Below are 20,869 nucleotides of genomic sequence, written 5' to 3' on the forward strand. Positions count from 1 at the left end.
TATATATATATATATATATATATATATACAGTATATACAGTATATATTAAGGCATTTTAAACCCTTCCCACGCTCTTGCAATATTCTAAACAATGTTTCTAAACTCTAAATGCTCTAAAAGAACACAAATTTGTCATGATTTCAGCTCCTTTCCTCCTCTGCTCTTTGCCACCTGCAAGCGCTCATGGCCACGCCCACTTCTCCGCTCTGCAAGGAGAACATCTGATCAGCTGCAGTAAGGGCTGCTCAAAGCTGCAGGAGGAAGCTTTTTCTGCAGCTCTGGGCTGCACAAATGTGCAGCAGGTGCTAAATAATTTTAAATAATATATTTTAAATAAAAAAAAATTCATGCCACTCTTGAGGCTCATCCATCAGTCAGCCAGTTGTGTGTCATGTCCAATCTTATTTTGAAAAACTGTGATAGAGCGAATCTGTGATAAATGAACCACTACGTAGCATGGTTTACCCAAACGATTGGGTTGGCGGAAAATGAGTCTATGGCAGCCAAGGCCACCATTGGCCACCAACTGGCTCTACTATTGCACTTGGTGGTGGATAAAGTTGCTCCCTCGACTAGCATCATTCAAGCAAAAATCAAACCTACCTCTGTTCTTATGCACAATGTAACTTCTACCCACTTGAATATCTGGCACCAAAAACATTAAAAGGTTTATTTGCATTTCCTGTTCAATTCCAGCCCAAAAAACACTCATCTCAAAAAATACAAACATTAACTATTCAGTCCCTTCAGTGATGGGGATACCAGCGTATCACTTATTTAGCTTATTTTTCTAGCAGGACATGCAACGTAATGAAGCACTCAATGCACTATAAACTTTTCCCTCTTTATTTAGCTTCAATTTAACTTTACTCAGCATTAATAATATTCATTTTCTTGCCTCCTAATTGTTTGCAGATGCCCTGGTTGTGGAACACTAAAGAGTGCTGGTACAACTACCCTTACCAGGTAAAAGTTTACATCATGCTCTTGGAACATTACCACAGTTGGTCAATAAAATATTTCTTAAAGTGTTGCCGTGTGTGTATGTGCGTGTGTGTGCAGCCGCTGACTGTGGACATCCATTATTACTACATACTGGAGCTGTCTTTCTACCTGTCATTACTCTTTTCCCGATTCACAGACATCAGGAGGAAGGTAAGTGTCTTAAAATGTACAAATTACAGTCACACATTTAAACCACTGTAAGAAGAACTGTTGTAGAAAGGACACTTTTATCACAATCATTACCAGTCTTTTCTGATTGTTTTTATTTTCAGAGACTAAGACTCAAGTTTAGTGTGTTTGGTTTAGAGTTTTTATTCAGAAGATTCAGAAATCCCATTCAAACCCTATAAAATGTTCTTAATATTTTCTTTTGTTTTATCTACTCAGCTGTTTTCTGATATGTTCTAATGTATAAAGTGCAAATGCTTGAATTATAATATCATGGCTCTGTTGTCATTTTCACCCAGGGACACCAAACATCATTTCTTAGCTTTCAGTTAGTTGATTACAAATAATAATGTCAGACATGTTATTACTCTCAGAAACAGGCACAACATTCTGATATAAAATAACTGTAGGAGTTGAGATTAAACACATTTTGATAACAAAGTCTGAGTTCCATAAAGTGTCTCAGAAATAGGCCAGGTTGCACACCCTAAAGTCAGCTCAGCTAATATAATTGTTTTGTTTTAACTTATTAAGTGCACTTGTATTTTTTCTGCTATTACTCATTGCAATAATCTTAAATAGTGAAAGCTCATTAATGGTTAACATTCATACAGAATGCTTGAAAATAATCCATTTCTAACACACAACATATCAGAAATATTGATTGCATGCGACTTTGGTAGTATTTAGCTAACATCACATCCCTAACTTGAAATATTTCAATTTATATTTTTATAAAAGAGACAAAAATTAGCTATGTTACATAGCTTATTTATTTATTTATTTATTTTGTAGCCAACAATTTGAAAGGTCTCACTTCATATCACATTCATACAGTTGTTTGTAATGTCCTGAACCAACTTCATCCCACTTTTTGTTTTCATTGAAAATGACCATGTTTTTGTTCACCTCTGCATGCAATGCTCATACAGCTACATCTAGTCCACCCCAGCTCCATCCTCCCCACCACACACACACACACACACACACACACACACACACACACACACACACTGCACCCAGAGCAGGCTCCATGATGCCACACTGTACACCTTCACTCTATCATCTCTCTGTTGACTGTTGGCATGTTGTCTGTTTTTTGTTTGTTTGTTTCTCCTTTCAGTTTTTTTCATGCACAGCTCTACACTGAGGAGGTCCTCTGCCATCCCCTGCCAGTTCCAGTATGTTCCTCCCTGCACATTCTTGCCTCGTTTTTCACTCTGCCATTGCTCTTCCTCTCCATCCACCCTCTTATCGTACTCAGCTGCCGTGTTGAACTGGTTCTTGGTGCTCTGAGCCACCACACAGAAACTTCTCCCTACTAGTGGAAGGCTTGCTTGGTTCACTTTGTCTTTTTCTTGCACATGGAGCTCAGTACAAAGCTATCCAAAATCTGAACCAAGATGGGACTACAGCCTAATTGTTATATATTTTAATCAGTTACTTGGTGATTGTTGTAATTTATGTGAAACAGTGTAGTTTAACCAAAAAAAAAAAGTAATTTCAAATTGTTTCAAGAGGTTCTGTGAAAAATTATTAATTACTAATCAATATCTTACCTGTTTTAGATGGCTAAAGTTTAACGCTGTCCGGATTGATTTTCTAACAGCTAGTCTGCGCCCGACCAGGATCAAAGTACACTGCAGGGCATTTTTAAACAGTCGAAGTCCCCAAAATATTATAAACCTTTACACCACCATCAATTTTGCATTATGCAGTTATTTACATAAACTTTGGTCATTTCCAAACGCAAATGTATTTGTCCTTTTTATTTGTACGTCACAGTAAATGCTGTGTACTTTAATGGTTTTAAACACATTTTCTATCGTTGTCTGATTGATTTATGGTAACTGTGTCTTCCAGGATTTTCTGATCATGTTCGTGCACCATGTGGTCACCATCTCGCTCATCATATTTTCCTACGTGAACAACATGGCACGAGTGGGAACTCTGGTCATGTGTCTACACGACGCAGCCGATGTGCTGATAGAGGTAAGAGACCGGCAAGACAATGAAATGCTGCAGATGGATTGATGCGCTTCTGAAAGTGTGTGCGTGTGGGTTGAGCAGTCATAGTTAACATCCTCTCCTCTCGTCTTAATTAAAAGATCGTCTTTGTTTATCGTTTATATAGTGAATCTTTTTTTTGTTGTGCAGGAGGTGCAGCCCACAACACAAAGCTCTCTGTTAGTGCAGCTTCTGTTCTAGCATATTTATCAGATTGCTAAAGTTAGTGGCTCACTGGTATTAAGTTATACTGCTGAAAATCAAGACAGTTGAAGAAATGACTGTTGTGATCAAGAGGTAGAATGTTTGATTATTCAGTGGATTAATTATACAAAGTTTTATCTTTTTTTCAATAATCTTCTTGATCATACTAAGACGATTAAAATGTTGGCACATTTGTGGGCAGCTCAGTGTTGTTCCACTTGAAACTACACCCTTTTGTTAGTGCAATTCCTGCAGGGGTGCTTTTTTTAGTACAACACTGGCAGACCCAACAAGAAATTGACTGGAATATTGTGTACTTTTTTTTGAAGGGACATTGTTGTATTTACCAGTGAAAAAGGGTAATATATTATTTTTTATATATATATATATATGAAAACCTTAGCAATTAAATTTGTTGAACTGGAAATGTTGTTTTTAGGAGAAAAAAAGATAACTTTATGCTTGGAACAGCATTTATAGAAAGTTTTTTTTTTTTTATAAACTCAAGGAAAGTTAATCCATAACGTAGCTGGATTAAATGACCAAGTTATAAGCATTTTTTTAAATACTAGTAGACTGTAAAGTGCATTAAAGTTAGCCTGTAACCTCCATAAGATTATATAATAATAATAACATCATTATTATATTATTATTATCATAATCATTATTATTCTCATATTATAAAAATGATGATAATAATAATAATAATTATTATTATTATTATTATTTGACAATCTAAAAATCAGCATCAGCCTTTGTAAAGCCCTCATCAGTCATCTTCTACTGTAGTCCCTCTGTATGTTTCCTTAGTTTTTCTTGCTTTCTGCTCTTCATAAACACCTCGTACAAATTTATTGGAATCAGAATCCCTGCTCAGATTAAAAACTCTGCTTTTCTTTGTTCTCTGTCAGATTACTATCCTTGTCGTCTCCTTGAGCTGTGATTGCCAATGTTTTTCCACACCGTCCACAAGACGTACATTTTAATTACTATCCAAACTACAGATTTGGCACAGAGATAGAGCCATCTATGCACCGTCTGAACTTCATTTAATCTTTACAGCTGCCAGGCTTGAAACTGTTATTTTCTAGTTCCTATATTTCTTTGATATTTCCATTGTTTTTATTTTTGAAACCCAGGCTGCCAAGATGGCCAACTACGCCAAGTGTCAGATACTGTGCAACCTCCTGTTTGCCATGTTTGCAATTCTCTTCATAAGTTCCAGGCTGGGAGTTTACCCCGTCTGGTAAGTGTTATTGACTTTCCTACAGTTCTGTAATGTTAGGCAGTCGCATACATCGCAGGGGGGTTCAAATCCCGCTCAGCACATGCCTGGGTTTCTCAGCACATTTTTAGCAGCTCGTGTTTGAAAATACATGTCAATGCCGTCGAGATCTGCTTTTTGCCTGCCTTTCTTTTTTCTTTCTCCACAATAGTTTGCACTTTAGACAGAGCTCTGTGAATTTTGTTGCTAAGTAATAGTTACTATGGATACATCTTTAACGTCTCAAAGAAAGCTAACAATTCAGCTTGTGAAAAGCAAATCATTGTGGTCTGCCACTGAACTAAAACAGTACTTGTGTTTTCATTTTATTTTATGAAGCTCCTTTATTATTTTGTGGTGTTGTTTTGAGGGTGCGGTTTACCCTTTGAATATGTTCACAGTTTTACTTGAGGTTAATCCATAATTATTTCTGTACCAGAATAAAACAATTAAAAGTTTTATGACGGTAATTTTAAAATGCTATTTAAAATTGGCCACTCTGATGGATAATTGCAGAACATAAATGCAGTTTTAGTTCTCGAAAGCATGCACATGTAGCCTGCACCATCAGCAGCAACGTGCACAGCTTTCACTGGTGAAGGGAGACATCGTTTAGACCCTGAATCAGGCATCTGCAATTTTTCTGCTTTTTCTTAGGACATTTTTAGTTAATCAACCCAAAAGGAGCTACTATGAAAAGGTGCTTTTATGTTTAAGAAATTATTTGCAAGAAAGGATTTATTTCTTAGCGCACTCTAGTTTTACGTCTTTCAGCCTGCAGCCGTTAGTCATCTGCCTTTGAGTCTACTCTGTTGCATGATGATCTTGCACTAAATGTCAGATGACCTCCACCACACTGTTTGTATAGGAGATAATACTGTAAAGCTGTTACCATGGCTTCACTGGAGGATGGCTCAACAACAGCCGATCAGAGAATAATTGACCATAAATCATTAAAAAGTTATCTTTTCTCAACATACAATAGATTATTTCCTCTCCGTCATTAGTTTTGATTTCATTTACTGCAGATTTATTGCATTCACGTATTACATTTAGCATAATTGAAGTTTCTGTGATGCTGAGTGCTGAAATCTGTTCAGAAAAGATTGAGTGAATTGTTCAAATTAAAACGAGCAGAACAGAAACTGAAATCCACAAAAACAATAACAAAAAGCTCAAACCACTATCTAAAAGCTTCCAATACTTGTTACAAGCTAACTTTAGTGAAGTCATAGCTAGAAGCTACATCTAGTAAAACTGTAGCCTAAAGCTGAAATTAGCAAGACACTTGTTCTTGCTGCAAACACAAAAATAAAAGTTTAAATAATATTTAAAGTGTGCAAACTGGATTAGAGCCCAGATCTGCGACAGATCTAAGTAATTTAACTTGTTGGTGTTTCAAATAAATATGTTAACTTTCACCGTCTTGCTGGTTTTTATGGAAGGATTTTAAACACCACTTTGTTCGAGAGTTGGGAGATTGTTGGCCCCTACCCGTCCTGGTGGGTCTTCAACCTTCTTCTACTTCTGCTGCAGCTTCTGCACTCGTTCTGGTCCTACCTCATAGTGAAGACTGCATGCAGAGCCATCTCCAAAGGAAAAGTGAGTTACCACAATCAGCACCTCCTCAACTTTATTTATCCATTTATATCTGTTGTTCCACTGTACAGTGTTCCAAAATTAACCTTTTTCACTTTTGCTGTTAGAAAAGTGAAGTATTTATTTGAATGTTTCTGTCATTTATGTTGCATATCTATTGCAAAGCTGAACTGTGGCTGTGGTTTTTAGATTTTGCTCAATGACAAATATATATGTTTTCTTTTCTTTGACGACCTGCAAACTTGAAGGTGGGAAAATGGAATCCTTTACATGTGAGTAGCTTTAAAGGGTGAAAGAAAGCAATCCAGTTTGTTTATTACTGTGTTTTTGGACTATAAGGCGCACTGGATTATAAGACGTAATATCACTGAACATGTCTGTTTTCATTCATGAGGCACAACAGATTATAAGGTGCATTACATGAAACAAAACAGTCAGATAAGTCAAACTTTATTCAACTCATTCACAATAACCACATAAAATCGGTTCAAGGTCAGTAAGCACAACCAGAATTAATACATAAGGCACATCTGAGTATAAGGCTCAATGTCGATTTTTGAGAAAATTAAAGATTTTAAGTGTGCCTTATAGTCCGAAAAATACAGTAAATTCACTTTTCCCTCATATCTCCAAAAGTTCTGCGCTGTGTAATCATTTTCCCCTTCAGTACGTTTGATTAAACCAAACTCAAAATATTCTCTGGGGAAAAGATGCAGTTTATTGTTCAGTATTTAGCATCTTCTAAATATTTTCGTCTCTGTCATATACCTGGACCTAACCTGACATGTCCAGCTTTTAGCTACACAAAAACATTTGTGAAGCTCAGAAAATTTTTGGAAAATGCACAGACAAAATGGCATAGCAGATTTAATGGATTATTTTTTTTAACACTATCACCAACAAACCCAGAACCAATCAGGTTATTGAGTATCCAACTAGGTTTCTCCCATTTCAACCATTAGTTTAGGACGCCCAATGAAGTCTTCCAAGACTTGCTTACATGACTTATAAGTGTGAACTCACCACTTTAACTAAAATGGAGTTGCTTTGCAACAATACATCTGAAACCTAACAGAAGTCATAAGTAAGACTGGTGATTGAGCTGTTTTGATCTCCTTAATTTTGCCCAGCACTATAAAAAAGGCAATCATTTTATAGCATGTTTGTCTGTTTGTTAACAAATTATCTCATGAACTAATGAATGGATTTTAATTAAACTCCGGAACTGATCACCAAGTGCACATCTACAACTGATTAACTTTAGAAGTGAACCAGAATTAACATGGCTGCCACTGCTTATCAAGCTTAGGCAAACACAAAGGCAGATACAATTCAATCAGTTTTATAGACACTGAGTGGTGTGAAGTGAGCTGAGTGACATCCTTAACGCATACTCTGAGTATTAGCAGATCATCCTTGTCTAAAACTTTGGCATGCAGTGTAGTGTGCATAGTTCATTCCATCAAGAAATGCAAAAAAATAAAATAAACGTTTGCAAGCTCAGTCGGTAACAAAGGTAGGTAACAATAAAGGTTCAATCGTGTCATCTGGACCAAATTTTTTCATATAGTTTTTTTTTTTGCTTATATTGTCATTAACTCTAGATGTAATCAGTTATCCCAGTCCTGCGTCCACACATCTCACTACACTGCATATTCCTCATTAGCTCCCCCGTTTCCTTGGTTTTCTCTTTTTTACTTGTATCATGCTACTTGGTTTTGCTTTGATTTTTCCTTTTGACTTCCCATGCCTCAGTTTTACTTAAAAATATAAGTTTTTGCTCCCACCTCCTGACTCCTTGTATTCAAGGATCTTTATTTGTCATACGCACCTCATGTGGTACATGTGGTGGAATGAAATTGTGTACACAGGGTCCCAGTTACATCCAACAAAGAGATTAAAATGTAAAAGAAAAAAACAGTAATAAGACTTAAATATGAACTAAGATAAATGTTGACTAAAAATACACTCAGCACTAGTAGCATTAAAACAATATGTCGAACAGCAGCACGAACATGAGTCTGTGTTTGGTCCCGCACCATCATCACTTTCAAAACTTGACTCAAATAAGTCTCAGACTACTAAAGTTTGTTTTGTACATTTATTTCCTAACCCTGTCACCTTGTCAGATGGCAATGAAGATTAATAATTCTGTCATTAACGTTTAAGAATTTATAAAATGATATGTCAATAAATAGGTGATTATAAAGACATGATAACAAACATTTTAGAGCTTTTTACATGGTGTTGGCAGACAGAACACATCTGGCTTTAATGTTGCAAATTGCATTTGTAGAAAAAGTTCATTAAAGCAAATGAAACCTCCAAAAGCCCTTTTTGTTCCTGCAGGTGTCTAAAGACGACCGCAGCGACATCGAGTGCAGCTCTGACGAGGATGAAAGCCCCCCGCCCAGTCAGAAGCACCACAGCAACTCCAACGGAACCAACAAAAATGGAACCAACGGTTACCTGACGGGAGCGTCGTATCTCGACGAACACTGACTGATGCTGCTCAAATGGAGCCATGCCACAGACACTTTTCATCTGTGCGTGTGTGAGAGAGCGTGTATGCGTGCGTGACTTTAAGTGTAAGGTGACGACACGAACAGCATCCCCTCATCATCATCTGTAAGTTCTTGATAGATTTATGTGACCGCATTTTATTTTTGGTTCTTTATACAAATTTTGTTACACACACTATAAACGTTTGCGTCAACAACACTCATTAACGAAATCTAAGCAGTTTTTTTTTTAGTACAACTCACTCTGTTTAGCCAATGAAAGACATTTCACGCTATAATTTAAGCATGCTTTATGAACCTACAGCAGCTTGGCATCCTGCGGGGGGTGTATTCTATTACGTTTATGACTTTCTGAGTTATTTAATTTGCACTGAGATGTTTACAGACTGTAGTCAGGCATTTCTTTTTCTTTTGTCAGTGTCATAATCCTAAACGACACAGCTGTGTTTTGCGTTTTCACATAAAGCGTAGTATATTGAGTTGTAGATTCACTTTTGTCGCTGCTCCCCCAAAGATTTGCCAAAACAGTGAGATTGTTGTCGCTCACAAAATGGATGTTAATGTGAAGTTTACACACATCTGGAAATGCAAACCCTCTCCACTAAAACTGTATATGAGATGTCAATAAAAGTACGTATGTATGCGTGTGGTGTGTGTGTGGGGGCTGTGTGTGTGTGTGTGCGCGTGTGCATCAGATATGGCTAGATGCTGTATTCCTTATTGCATCATTTTGTTAGGTATTCTGATACATTTCTGGTGATTATTAAATCAAAGGCAATTTATCCTCTAATGGGGTAGATATGAGTTTGGATACTTCAATTAAAAAAAGATGACAGCAAATTTGTTTGTGTTGAATTTGTGGTGGAAAGAGAGAGAATTATTAACATTGTTTAAGAAGTCCGTGATCACCTAACGTAGAAGCCAGAGCAAAACAAATTTTAGAAACGCTCAGAATATAATCAATGGGTGTGCATCTATGAATGTTTAACATTTGGATTCAATTTGATTCAAGATGGCTGCCACAGCTAATCGACCTGGGGAAAAAAACGCTCAAAATTGGCAATAACTCCGTCATTTTTACAGATATTGAAGCAAAATACATTGTGATGGTAGCTGAGGGTCACCCCCAGCATATATTTTAATCGCCTACAGATCGATCAGGATTTTAGTCTTAAATTTTACTATAATTTGTTCAGTTATCTTTGTATGTTAGCAAAACATCTCACAAACCACTGGAAGGATTTTAATGAAACTTTCAGAAAACATTCATTGTGAGTATATCTTTAATTGTTCAACTTTTGAAGTCAATCCCGTTATGGCCACCACAGATGATTTTAGAAAACGCAAAAATGCCTCTAACTCATTATATAAGAACACAATCAAGAAAGCTCATCAGAGACTCTACATCCTCAGGCGGCTGAGACGAGCTGGACTGGGAAGCTCAGTCCTCACCTCCTTCTACAGGTGTGCAGTGGAGAGTATCCTGTGCTCCAGCATCAACGTGTGGCATGGAGGCTGCACAGCTGCAGAAAGAAAAGCTTTGCAGAGAGTGGTGAAGGCTGCACAGAAGACTGTTGGAGTCAGCCTCCCCACCATCACAGACATCTACACCTCTAGATGCAGGAAGAGGGCCACTTGCATCATGAAGGACCCCACTCACCCAGCACACACACATTTTGCCCTGCTCCTCTCAGGAAGGAGGTTAAAGAGTATTAAGTGTAGAACCACTAGACTGAGGAACAGCTTCTACCCTGAGGCTGTTAGACTCATGAATCTAACCAGGATAATCACCATGCAAAAAATGACATCATGTTGCTGCTGATCTGTTTCATGTTGCTGCTGATCTGTTTCATGTTGCTGCTGATCTGTTTCATGTTGCTGCTGATCTGTTTCATGTTGCTGAGTTCATTCGTGCTCGTCTGCTCACACAGACTCATGTTCGTGCTTCTGTTCGGCATATTGTTTTTATGCTATTAGTGCTTAGCGTATTTTTAATTGATGTTTTTCTTAGTTCATATCTTTGATCTTATTACTGTTTTTTTTTTTTACATTGTTGGATATAGCTGGGACCCTGTGTACACAATCTCGTTCCACCACATGTACCACATGTGGTGCGAATGACAAATAAAGAACCTCTGACTCTGACAAGTTTACATTTATAGGTTAGTTATCTTTTATGGCTATGTAAAAAATGATGTGTTAAAAATCAGCCTCCAGTTTATATTTAGATTGTTTTGGTTCTCGGCTGGCCCAAAGAGACGTTTTTTTCTGCCTTCATTATTCCCTCCCATTGTTTCTGTTGTAAACTGATTTGTCATCCACCTTCAGTTTACATTTGAAGGTGTGGGTTTGTTTCTGTTGGTGGAATTTTCCTTTGTATTGCCCGCCAACAAGAGCTCGAGTGACTTCCGCATGAGAGACTTTGGGAGGAGAACGGTCAAAGTTCCAGATTCAGAGTCAATGAACAGCCAAAGTCTTAAGATGAAGGACCCATGCAGCACCTGCTCTGTGAGTATTTCTTTCTTTAAAAAAAAAAGAATATATACATAAATAAATGAGCAATGTTTAGTTTAAAGTATACTGTAGTCAAACATAAAAAGGAATTTGTCTTTGTTAGATCACACAACTAACTAATGTCTGGATCAAAATTGTTTGAGGTAACTTATTACCCAATGATATAACCTCAGTGACTTGTCTTTCAGTACAACCAACTCTATCAAAATCTGAAGCAATTTTCCAAAAACGGAGACTACTTCTTCAAAGAACTCATTACAGTTTTTCAGCAAAGGTAAATTTTCTAAATTTTTAGATTTAGAAATTATTTTAAATGACTACAGAACTTTTTTTTTCTTCCCCAAAGCAGTTATCAACTTTTACGCCAATTTTTTCCTGTTTTAGAGCTGAGCTGGAACTCTCGTACTCCAAAGGCCTGCAAAAACTGGCGGGCAGAATGATCAGAGCCTGTCAGGGAATGTCGAGAAAGTAAGAGACACGGTGTTGAATTTTTAATTATCTCTGCCTCCTCTGTGCTTTGTGTTTAACATGACCTCTCCCACGAGGACAGAGTACCACGTGGTGCACAGCAATAATGGTGTCATGGGAAATAGCATGATCAAAACACAAGCAGGTGTCAAGCTAATGAGCCCACAGCTTTAACCTTTTCATGCTGGCTCCCCTCTCAGCTCCACCTACAGGGCCTGGTGTCATGTGTCGGACGAGATGTACTCGAGAGCGGACGCCCACAGGTAGTTTTCAGCCTAATTTCACCTTATAACTCAGCCTGTGCACATATTAAATGATGGGGAGAATTAAAGTTGAAATTTAAATAACGCTCTCATTTCAGATCGTTAGGAAATGCGTTTAACCAGGAGGCCGTTCTAGAAATACGACAAGTCTTAGATGAGCACAACAGGAGGAAGAGGCCAGTATGTGGTTTATTCTTTCTCTCCATTTACTTTGATTAAAACTCCGGCTCCAAAACAGTTTGGACGTTGTGTAAAATATAAACAGGAAAGCAACTAGTTGCAAATCTCTAAGCCCACATTTTACTCCCAATAGAACAAAGTAAACACGTCAAATGTTTAAAACTGTGCATCATTTTTGGTGAAAACAAACAAAAAATAATAATAATTTTGAATTTTATGGCACCAAACATCTCATAAATAGAGATGATTCACCACTGTGACGCAGCCCCTCTATTTTAACAACAGTCTGTAAACTAGGAGCTGTGGAGACCGGCTGCAGGAGGAGAATGTTGTCTCATTCTTGTATGGTGTAAGATTCTAGCTGTTCAACAGTTCTGGATCTTTGTTGGATATTTTGTTTCATGACGCATCAAACGTTTCAATTTGTGAGAGCTCTGAGCTTTAGGCAGTCTAGTTCAGCAGCCAGACTTATCTACTAAAAGCCATGTTGTAAGGTTTGCAGTCTGTGGTTTAGCACTGTCATGCTGCAGTAAGCAGGAAAATGTGTCAGCTGGTAGTACATGTATATGTTGTTCGCAATCCTGTATATACATGTCTGCATTGAAGGCATCATATGTGTAATCTGCCCATGTCAAAGTAAATAATGCACCCTCATACCATCAGAGAGGCAGGCTTTATATTGTGTGCTGACAAAAGCACCTGCTTTGGATGCTATCAGCCATTAAATGGCCGTTATTAGTTGTTATTGTCTCCATATGTAGCGGTCAGACTGCCCCTCCTGTACCTCCTAGTGGGTTTAAAGGTACGTTGTTAGCAATGATAATAGGCTCTGTTTTTAGCTTTGTTAGTGCTCATAAGAGCTTCACGTGGTTAGGTTTAGAGTAAAGGGTCTGGCGGTTAGGTTTAGGGTCTTGGTTAGGTTTAGGGTCTTGGTTTGGTTTAGGCACAAGGGTAAGGGGGTTAAGTTTAGGGTTGGTCCTCTGGGTCAGGTGTAAGGTTAGGTTTAGGAAAAGGGTTACATAAGCTGGAAAAAAAAACAAAAAAGACACTTCCTGGTTTACCCCCATGCGACGCTGCCTAATATCAGCAATAATAATGATAATACCGTACCGTTAAACCTACTAGGAGGTAGGTGGGACAGTTTGACCGCTACATATGGGGATGATAACAACTAATAACGGCCCTTTAATGGACTGATAAAATCCGAAGCTGCTCACAAAAGGCTGGTGCTCCCTCACCTCTTCACTACCAAGGATGTGATGTGCGTATTTAAGGGGCAACTGTGGCTGAGTGGTTAGAGCAGTCGTCCTCCAATGGGAGAGTTGGTGGTTTGATTCCACCAGCAGTCACATGCTGAAGTTTAAGTTCAAGTCAAGTCAACTTTATTGTCGTTTCCAACATGTGGTACTTTACATGAGGTGGAACGATATTGTGTACGCAGGGTCCCAGTTACTCCCCAAAATAGCAAAATACATCCATCCATCCATTATCTTTTACCCGCTTCTTTCATTTTGGGTCACGGGTGTCGCCAGTGCCCATGTCCAGCAATCACTGTGCGAGGGGCGGGGTACACCCTGGACAGGTCGCAAGTCCATCACAGGGACACATAGAGACAAACGAGACAAACAACCATTCACTCTCTCACTCACAACTCACACAATTGAGTTACCAATCAGCCTAACATGCATGTTTTTGGTCTGTGGGAGGAAACTGGAGTACCCGGAGAAAACCCACGCATGCACGGAGAGAACATGCAAGCTCCACCCAGAAAGGCCACCAGACTGGGATTTGAACCGGGGACCTGCTCGCTGAGAGGCAGCAGCTCTATCAGTTGTGCCACCGTGCTGCCCAGTAAAATACATATAAAGTATAAAAAGAATAGTAAATAAGGATCTAAGATATACGCTAAACAAACACCACATGGTACGCTAAACGATCTATACCAACTTATAATGTAAAGCAATAGGAGGTAACAACAGCAGCCCGAACATGAGTCTATGGTGAGCAGATGGGTATGAATGAATACAGCAGCATGAGATCAGCAGCATGGATAATCATCAGCACAGATAAGTCACATATCACCAATTAAAGTGGCATTACAGTGATTTCTCTCTCTCTCTCTCTCTTTTTTTTTTTTTTACTTCTATTAACCTGGTTAGGGATTTATGAGTCTAACAGCTTCAGGGTAGAAGCTGTTCCTCAGTCTACACAGTTCTACACTTAATGCTCTGCAGCCTGAAGTGTCCCTGGGCAAGACACTGAACCCCACATTGCCTCCCGTGTGTGTCCCATCGGTGTATGAATGTGATTAAAGCACTGATTAGTCTCCACAGATTCAGATTAGCTTTAGTGCTGTATGAATGGGTAAATGAGGGCACAGTTTGTGCTGTAAAGCACTTTGAGCATTTTGATAAGATAGAAAGGCAGCATACAGTCCATTTATCATTTTACTTTAAAAAAAATATATAACATTTTATATTGATTTGTTTGACAACAGAGCAGTTTTTCCTCGTTTCCTCAGTCACTTCTGAATGAACTTTGGTCCAGAGAAGAAGGGAATGTATGGCATTAACATTTGGCTCTTATTATTTACTTACAAGTATTTATTGCATGATAGAGCATTGACCAGGATCCGTGTAGGGCACAATGAACTGTTTACAGATTTGTTGAAATGTTCCTGATGTCCATTACAGAATCAGAGCTTTTTTTATGCAATGCTGACTGAGCGCTCAGACTCCAGACATTCAGTGTTGACTTTCAGCCCGTGTCTTTTGCACACAGACATTTTGCCAATATTTATTTTAATCTTTGGATGATAAAAATCACAGATGATGAAAGATTCAAAGTCTGCTCAATGTTCCTACTATTTTTATTCCAAGTCTTCTTACTGACCTGTTGTCAATTAAAATGTTCCTTTAGTTGTTTCTTATTTATACCACCAACTTTTATCACATTGTGTTGCCTGCATGTCTCTATATTTTTAGATGTGTTGCTGCAATAAAATCCACCAAAATTTTCTCCAAAAAAATTGCACATTTTATTAAATATTTAATGTTTACTATGTTCCACTGTGGTTACAAATAGGTTTATATTTACTCAATATTGTATTCTGATTTGATTTAAATTTAACTGAAGATTCTTACGATTTCTCTGATCCTCTATGTCTATTGATAGCTTGACAGTGCCATTGAAAGAAATGGAAAACGCTTCAGTGCTAACTGGAATGAGCAACTTAAGGTAAGAGACCTTTCTTTAACCGAAAGAAGAAAATATTTATATTGTAAACAAAGACAAAGATAAGAATCGGCTACATACAATTTGGTCGCTGTTATGGAGCTCTTCATGATGTCAGCCGGTCAGAAACACAAGAGGCATCAGGCAAGAGTTAAATGAAAAATTTAAAATGACAAATCGGACAAAAAATAATACATTTACAGCTCAGTTGTTCTGCATATTATCATAAATCAGATAGGCAGCTTATTTTTGTTTTGGTTTCAAACTTCCTAAATGACAACTGTTATTCCTCGATAACAGTATAACAATAACAATATGCAGCCATAAACGGACTATGTGGCATTTAGCGCCGAGTTAAGTTACCCCTTTTTGTTAAAAGTATTCAAAAACCATTTTTTCATAAACTAAGTGGACTAAAAGCATCATTTACTTTCTCAATAAAAACCTTTACAGACCTATTGACAGTTGTTTAAAATCTATCAAAAGTAAAGATTCATTTTTAGTCAGCTTCATAGTGAGTACCTCTTGGAATTGTTTTATTGTTAATACATTTTGGGGATGCTTATTATATACTTTAATGTCATCATTTTTAACATAAAAACCGTTAGTTTAGAACAATTAGTTGTAGAATTGCGCCGCTCGGGGTGGCTGCATGTTGGAGCAGCTCTGTTACTTCATTCAGAGATATTTCTGTTGGAAACTTTAATTCCTCTTTTTCTGGATTTAAATCACATTTTTTGTGATGATTGTTTCCTCTGGTATCAGATGTTGTGCAGCTAGAAGGATTTTTACTGAAACTTTTTTTTACTTTTGGACATTTATTATGATACGTAACCATGGCAACAAGTTTTGTTTTTTGTTTTTTACAACTGGGAGCAGCTGATTAACATCTCAAAGCTCAAATAATATCTCAACTACAGCCACAAGTCTCGAACGAGTTGAAAAGGAGGCACCGTAGATGCATTCTCTTCTACCTGCCTACTGTACTCGAGTGCTAACCACTGAGATCCTGGAACTAGCAAGAAACATAGCTCGTGACAGCGGAAGGACCGGGATCGTCCCCCGACACCTGCAGCTGGCTGGCTGCAGCGACGAGGGGCTCTGCAGGCTGCTGGGAAGAGTGGCCATCACTCTGGGAGTTCAGCCCGGCATTCAGGCAGTCCTGCAGCCTGGAGGAACTGAGAGGCCAGCCGAGTCTGGATGGACGGATCGGACGGCATCTGCGGCCAGTTTCTTCGGATCCACTGTGGGACGGACCTTTACAAGAGATCCTTCCTGCCTACAGCCATCAGCATCTATAACATCTCTTAATGAAACGAGGATAATGAGTTACAACATTTAATTTCCCTTTGGGATTAATAAAGTATTTTGAATGGAATTGAATTAATTGTCACAACACAGTTTATATCCTGACTCACTGATGAATCGGGATGTATTGAACCACTTTGGCCATGACTGCCTCAAACGAGTCAGCAGGGGAGAGGGCAGACTCCAGAAACCATCTTATCACCACCTTTGGTTGGCCTTGTTGCTGTTTTAAGTGCTCTATAAATAAAGCGGTATCAAACAGGTTGACCCATTATGTGAAGGTGCTATTTATAAGACTGCGTTTGTTGCAGCTCCTCGGACTGATGAAGTCTTCTGGATGAAAGACGAAACGTTTCAACAAAAAGAAACCGGCCAGAGGACCTGACTTAACTTTGCTCAACAGTTTATCATTTTATCAATTTTTGATTCTCTCATTACAAAACTTTGCTACAGGTAGTACAGCCATCATAGCGTTCTCATGTTTACAGCTCATTCTTAATATAAAAGAAGTAGGATTTGCATACATTACTTACATATTGTACTAACAAATACCTATGACCATCATGGAAAAAAGGCACGTTACCAAAATAAAAAAAAACTTACGAGAATGCAACCGATCTACTTTAAATCTGATCCAGCATGTTTCACTCAACATAACATTCTGAATGCACTTACAGGACTTTGATCAAATCATTATCAGTGTCTTCAACTGAAAACAGGTTATGTAATTTCTGTGTTTTCTGTACAGCTAAAAAAGAAGCTGTCCGGGCTAACAAGAGAACACGAGGCCCTGCTCAACTATGTTGAAAACAACAAGCACATCAGCACTGAAAAGGAAAAGCAAAAGGTACAAAACGTTGGTGTTAAACTATTTTTATCACCTCATACATGAGCCGTGTCCCAGTTTTGGGGTTGAATCCTTTGAAGGCTGCTTTTGAAAAGAATCCTTTGTAGAAAATCTGAAATGATTGCTTTTTCTTTTCTTCCTGTTCTTGCCTCCAGATGTTTAACAGATTGACCAAGTCAGCAGAGCAGCAGGCACGGGTGGACGAGGAGTACTTCAGCATCAACATGGAGGGTCATCAGATGAGACTCAAGTGCGAAAACACATTGAAAAACTGCTATCAGGTGGGGGAGAGTTGTGATCTTTCAGCTGGCTCTCTTATCAAAAGTGGATTTTTAGTGGCTGAACAAGACCTGTTGCCTCAAGGGCGCAGGATCTTGAAGTAACGAGAGAAATGTAACGTCTCTCTTTTACAGGTGAAGGTGAACAGGAACTGATTGGAATTAATGCTCTACTCGTTGTTTTCTGCTTTTTTCAGATCGTGCAGGAGCTGGAGAAACAGCGACTTGAAGTTCTGTGTAATATTTTGAGCAGATATAACCTCCACATGTCCAGCTCTGGACAAGCTCTTAACCACGTAAGAACTTCGGCCTTCCATCCTCCTTACAGGGGACACAGTGATGTTCCTAAAGAACATGATCAAGGTTGTGGTTACTTCTGCTCCTTTCAGGGTCAAAAACAGATCGAGCAGGCAGTCCAAAGGGTGGATATGGAAAAAGACATACAAACCCTGGTAGATGAAAACAGTGCTGCAGCTGAAGATAACACAGTGGAGTTTTTGATGACTGATTATTTTGTGAGTCTCTTTTCTTTCTCTGGTTCTGAAAATCTGTTATAGTTTGAAAGGAGGTCTTTCTGCAGGCAGATGTCATCGCGTTCCTCCCTTCGAAGATGAATCTTCTCATCTCTGCAGGAGTCCTTGTTTGATTGAAGCACAAACCCAAAACTGTGCTGGTTATTTTTGTTCAGTTATGAATAAAATATGGGTTTATAACTTTAGCAAGTTATTACATTCGGTTGCTATTTTATTTTTTTTTACACAATGTAGCAACTCCTTGAGAAATAAGAGTTTCTGGTTTAAATATGGTGGTAATTTCGAAGAAGCTTACAAAATTTTGTAAAAATGTAATAAGTCTACAGACAAATGTACTGAGCAATGTAATCACAGTGACAAAAGTGTAAAATCCTCACCATAACATGCTCACAATCACTGGTTTATTTTACAGAAGACCCATGGCAGACATGGAAGTGTTTTTTTTTTTCATTTGCTCCTTTTTAGATTTGTCACGTCTAGACTGGACTACTGCAATTGTTTACTATCTGGGTGTCCAAATACTTCTTTAAAACATCTTCAGTTGATCCAAAATGCTGCTGCCAGAGTCTTAACTGGAGTTAGTAGGCGAGATCATATCTCTCCAGTTTTAGCTTCTCTCAACTGGCTCCCTGTCAAGTCCAGAATTGAATTCAAAATCTTACTTCTAACCTACAAAGCTCTCAACAACCTAGCTCCATCTTATATTTGCGATCTTGTTGTTCCATATTTTCCTAACAGAGCACTTCACTCTCAGACTGCAGGCTTACTTGTGGTTCCTAGAGTTTCCAAAAGCAGAATGGGAAGAAGATCTTTCAGTTATCAGGCTCCTCTCTTGTGGAACCAACTTCCAGATTCTGCCCATGAGGCTGACACATTGTCCAGTTTTAAAACTGGGATTAAGACTTTCCTTGTTGATAAATCCTATATTTAGGGTTGACTTGTTATGCTGCAATAGGCTTAGACTACTGGAGGACAAGTTGACCTCATTTCTTATAATGAATTGCTAAAACTGAAAAGTGTTCATTTGATACTATTTCTATCTTTATGTGATTCTTGACCTGCCATTGTGTATCTGTTCCTACCTAACTCAGCTGGTCGAAGGAGATGGCCCCTTGTCCTGGTTCTGCTAAAGGTTTCTTCCTCATGAGGGAGTTTTTCCTTTCCACTGTCGCCTTCATGCTTGCTCAAGACGAGAGTTCTGTGATGGAGTTAGATTCAAAGTAGTCTACTCCTCAGACAAATGTTAAATTATTATTTTATATATGAATGTTTCTGTTCAGTGCCCTTAGATGACTTCTGTTGTGGCTTGGTGATTTATAAATAAACTGAATTCAATTCAAATGAATTTTATGCATTTTTAGGAAGAAGACAGCAAATCACTGATGAGCAGAGACAGAAGAAGAGACGCGATCATGCTTAAACTCAAGCGTCTTCAGGACAGCATTGCAAAAACTAAAAAAGATCGTGAAGGCAAGTTTCCTTAAAAAAAAAAAAATCCATCTATTTAAGTAACAGTGTTCATTTTTTTCATACTAATGTCGGAGTTTTATTGTAGGAATAGAAAAACTGATGAAAACCTACACTGAAAATCCATCTTTTTCAAACCAGAAGAACCTGGAGGACACTGAAGAGCTACATGACGAGGTAATGTACAGCCTGTGCATAGAGTGGAGAGCTGATGGTTTCTTTATATTAATCATGAATTAGATTTTCTCAAGTGTTCTCTAATGCTATTTTGTTACCTTAGTGCACTCTAAAGCTGGATCTTCTTGAGGCCACTCGGTTCAAACTCTCCTTGTCGCTGTCTGAATGTGAAGGGAAACTCAAACCATTTCAACAATTCAGTGGAAGTATTTTTAAATTGAAAGATAAGGTAAGATTACCTCCATGCTGGACTGTTGATGTATTTTAAAGGAGCCTATGTAGGGAAAGTGTATAATAAATTAACAAATAGTAAAAATAAAAAAAAAACATCCTTGATACTGACAAAAAATAGTAGGGTTGATCCGTTTCTGGTTAATCTTTAAAAACAAGCAAATGTCAAATCCGCACCCCACCCTTCACAAATCCTAAAATGATTGTGGAAAAAAATGGTTTCCATAAAACTTTATATAGAAGCAAGGCCATATAAAAAAATAAAAAAAAACATATTTTCTGGACATTATTTTGAAACTAATTATCGTTATAGTCAGTCATTAGTTTTCTTTTATTATTTGGCATTCCTTCACAAAATACTAAACCTTTGATTTTATTGTTTTTTTTATTTATTTAACTTTTTATCACGAGACAACAAACATTTAACTCAACAAATTATCTCACATTAACATAAGCCATTATTCCTACCCCACTCCCAAAAAATGTGTATGTATATATAAATATATATATATATATATACAGTATATATATATATATATAAAATATGCACACCCATACACATACATACAAGTATATGTATTATTATTTCTTTTTTTGGG

General features: G+C 37.9%; 2 protein-coding genes across 3 annotated transcripts in view; both read left to right on the plus strand.

Annotated features, from left to right (window-relative positions):
• cers6 (ceramide synthase 6) overlaps positions 1–9,388 on the plus strand; it is a 19,374-nt gene extending 9,986 nt beyond the window's left edge. The window contains exons 5-11 of one of the 2 annotated variants that reach the window (XM_037686426.1): positions 917–967; positions 1,064–1,156; positions 3,038–3,166; positions 4,525–4,631; positions 6,095–6,251; positions 6,497–6,520; positions 8,598–9,388. In XM_037686426.1, coding sequence (XP_037542354.1) covers positions 917–967; positions 1,064–1,156; positions 3,038–3,166; positions 4,525–4,631; positions 6,095–6,251; positions 6,497–6,520; positions 8,598–8,750 — 714 coding nt within the window. In that variant the 3' untranslated portion in view covers positions 8,751–9,388. The remainder of the gene's footprint in view (positions 1–916; positions 968–1,063; positions 1,157–3,037; positions 3,167–4,524; positions 4,632–6,094; positions 6,252–6,496; positions 6,521–8,597) is intronic. The other variant, XM_037686427.1, reaches the window with a different exon arrangement.
• A 1,794-nt stretch (positions 9,389–11,182) lies between these two features.
• The window catches only part of nostrin (nitric oxide synthase trafficking), an 11,676-nt gene continuing 1,989 nt past the window's right edge, over positions 11,183–20,869 (plus strand). Inside the window, exons 1-13 of the mRNA XM_037686428.1 lie at positions 11,183–11,278; positions 11,473–11,558; positions 11,669–11,752; positions 11,953–12,015; positions 12,114–12,195; positions 15,370–15,432; positions 17,486–17,584; positions 17,740–17,865; positions 18,060–18,158; positions 18,252–18,377; positions 19,757–19,865; positions 19,951–20,039; positions 20,143–20,268. Coding sequence (XP_037542356.1) covers positions 11,183–11,278; positions 11,473–11,558; positions 11,669–11,752; positions 11,953–12,015; positions 12,114–12,195; positions 15,370–15,432; positions 17,486–17,584; positions 17,740–17,865; positions 18,060–18,158; positions 18,252–18,377; positions 19,757–19,865; positions 19,951–20,039; positions 20,143–20,268 — 1,248 coding nt within the window. The remainder of the gene's footprint in view (positions 11,279–11,472; positions 11,559–11,668; positions 11,753–11,952; positions 12,016–12,113; positions 12,196–15,369; positions 15,433–17,485; positions 17,585–17,739; positions 17,866–18,059; positions 18,159–18,251; positions 18,378–19,756; positions 19,866–19,950; positions 20,040–20,142; positions 20,269–20,869) is intronic.

Source organism: Nematolebias whitei, chromosome 13 (assembly GCF_014905685.2).
Source record: "Nematolebias whitei isolate Nwh7 chromosome 13, NemWhi1, whole genome shotgun sequence".
Taxonomy (NCBI): domain Eukaryota; kingdom Metazoa; phylum Chordata; class Actinopteri; order Cyprinodontiformes; family Rivulidae; genus Nematolebias; species Nematolebias whitei.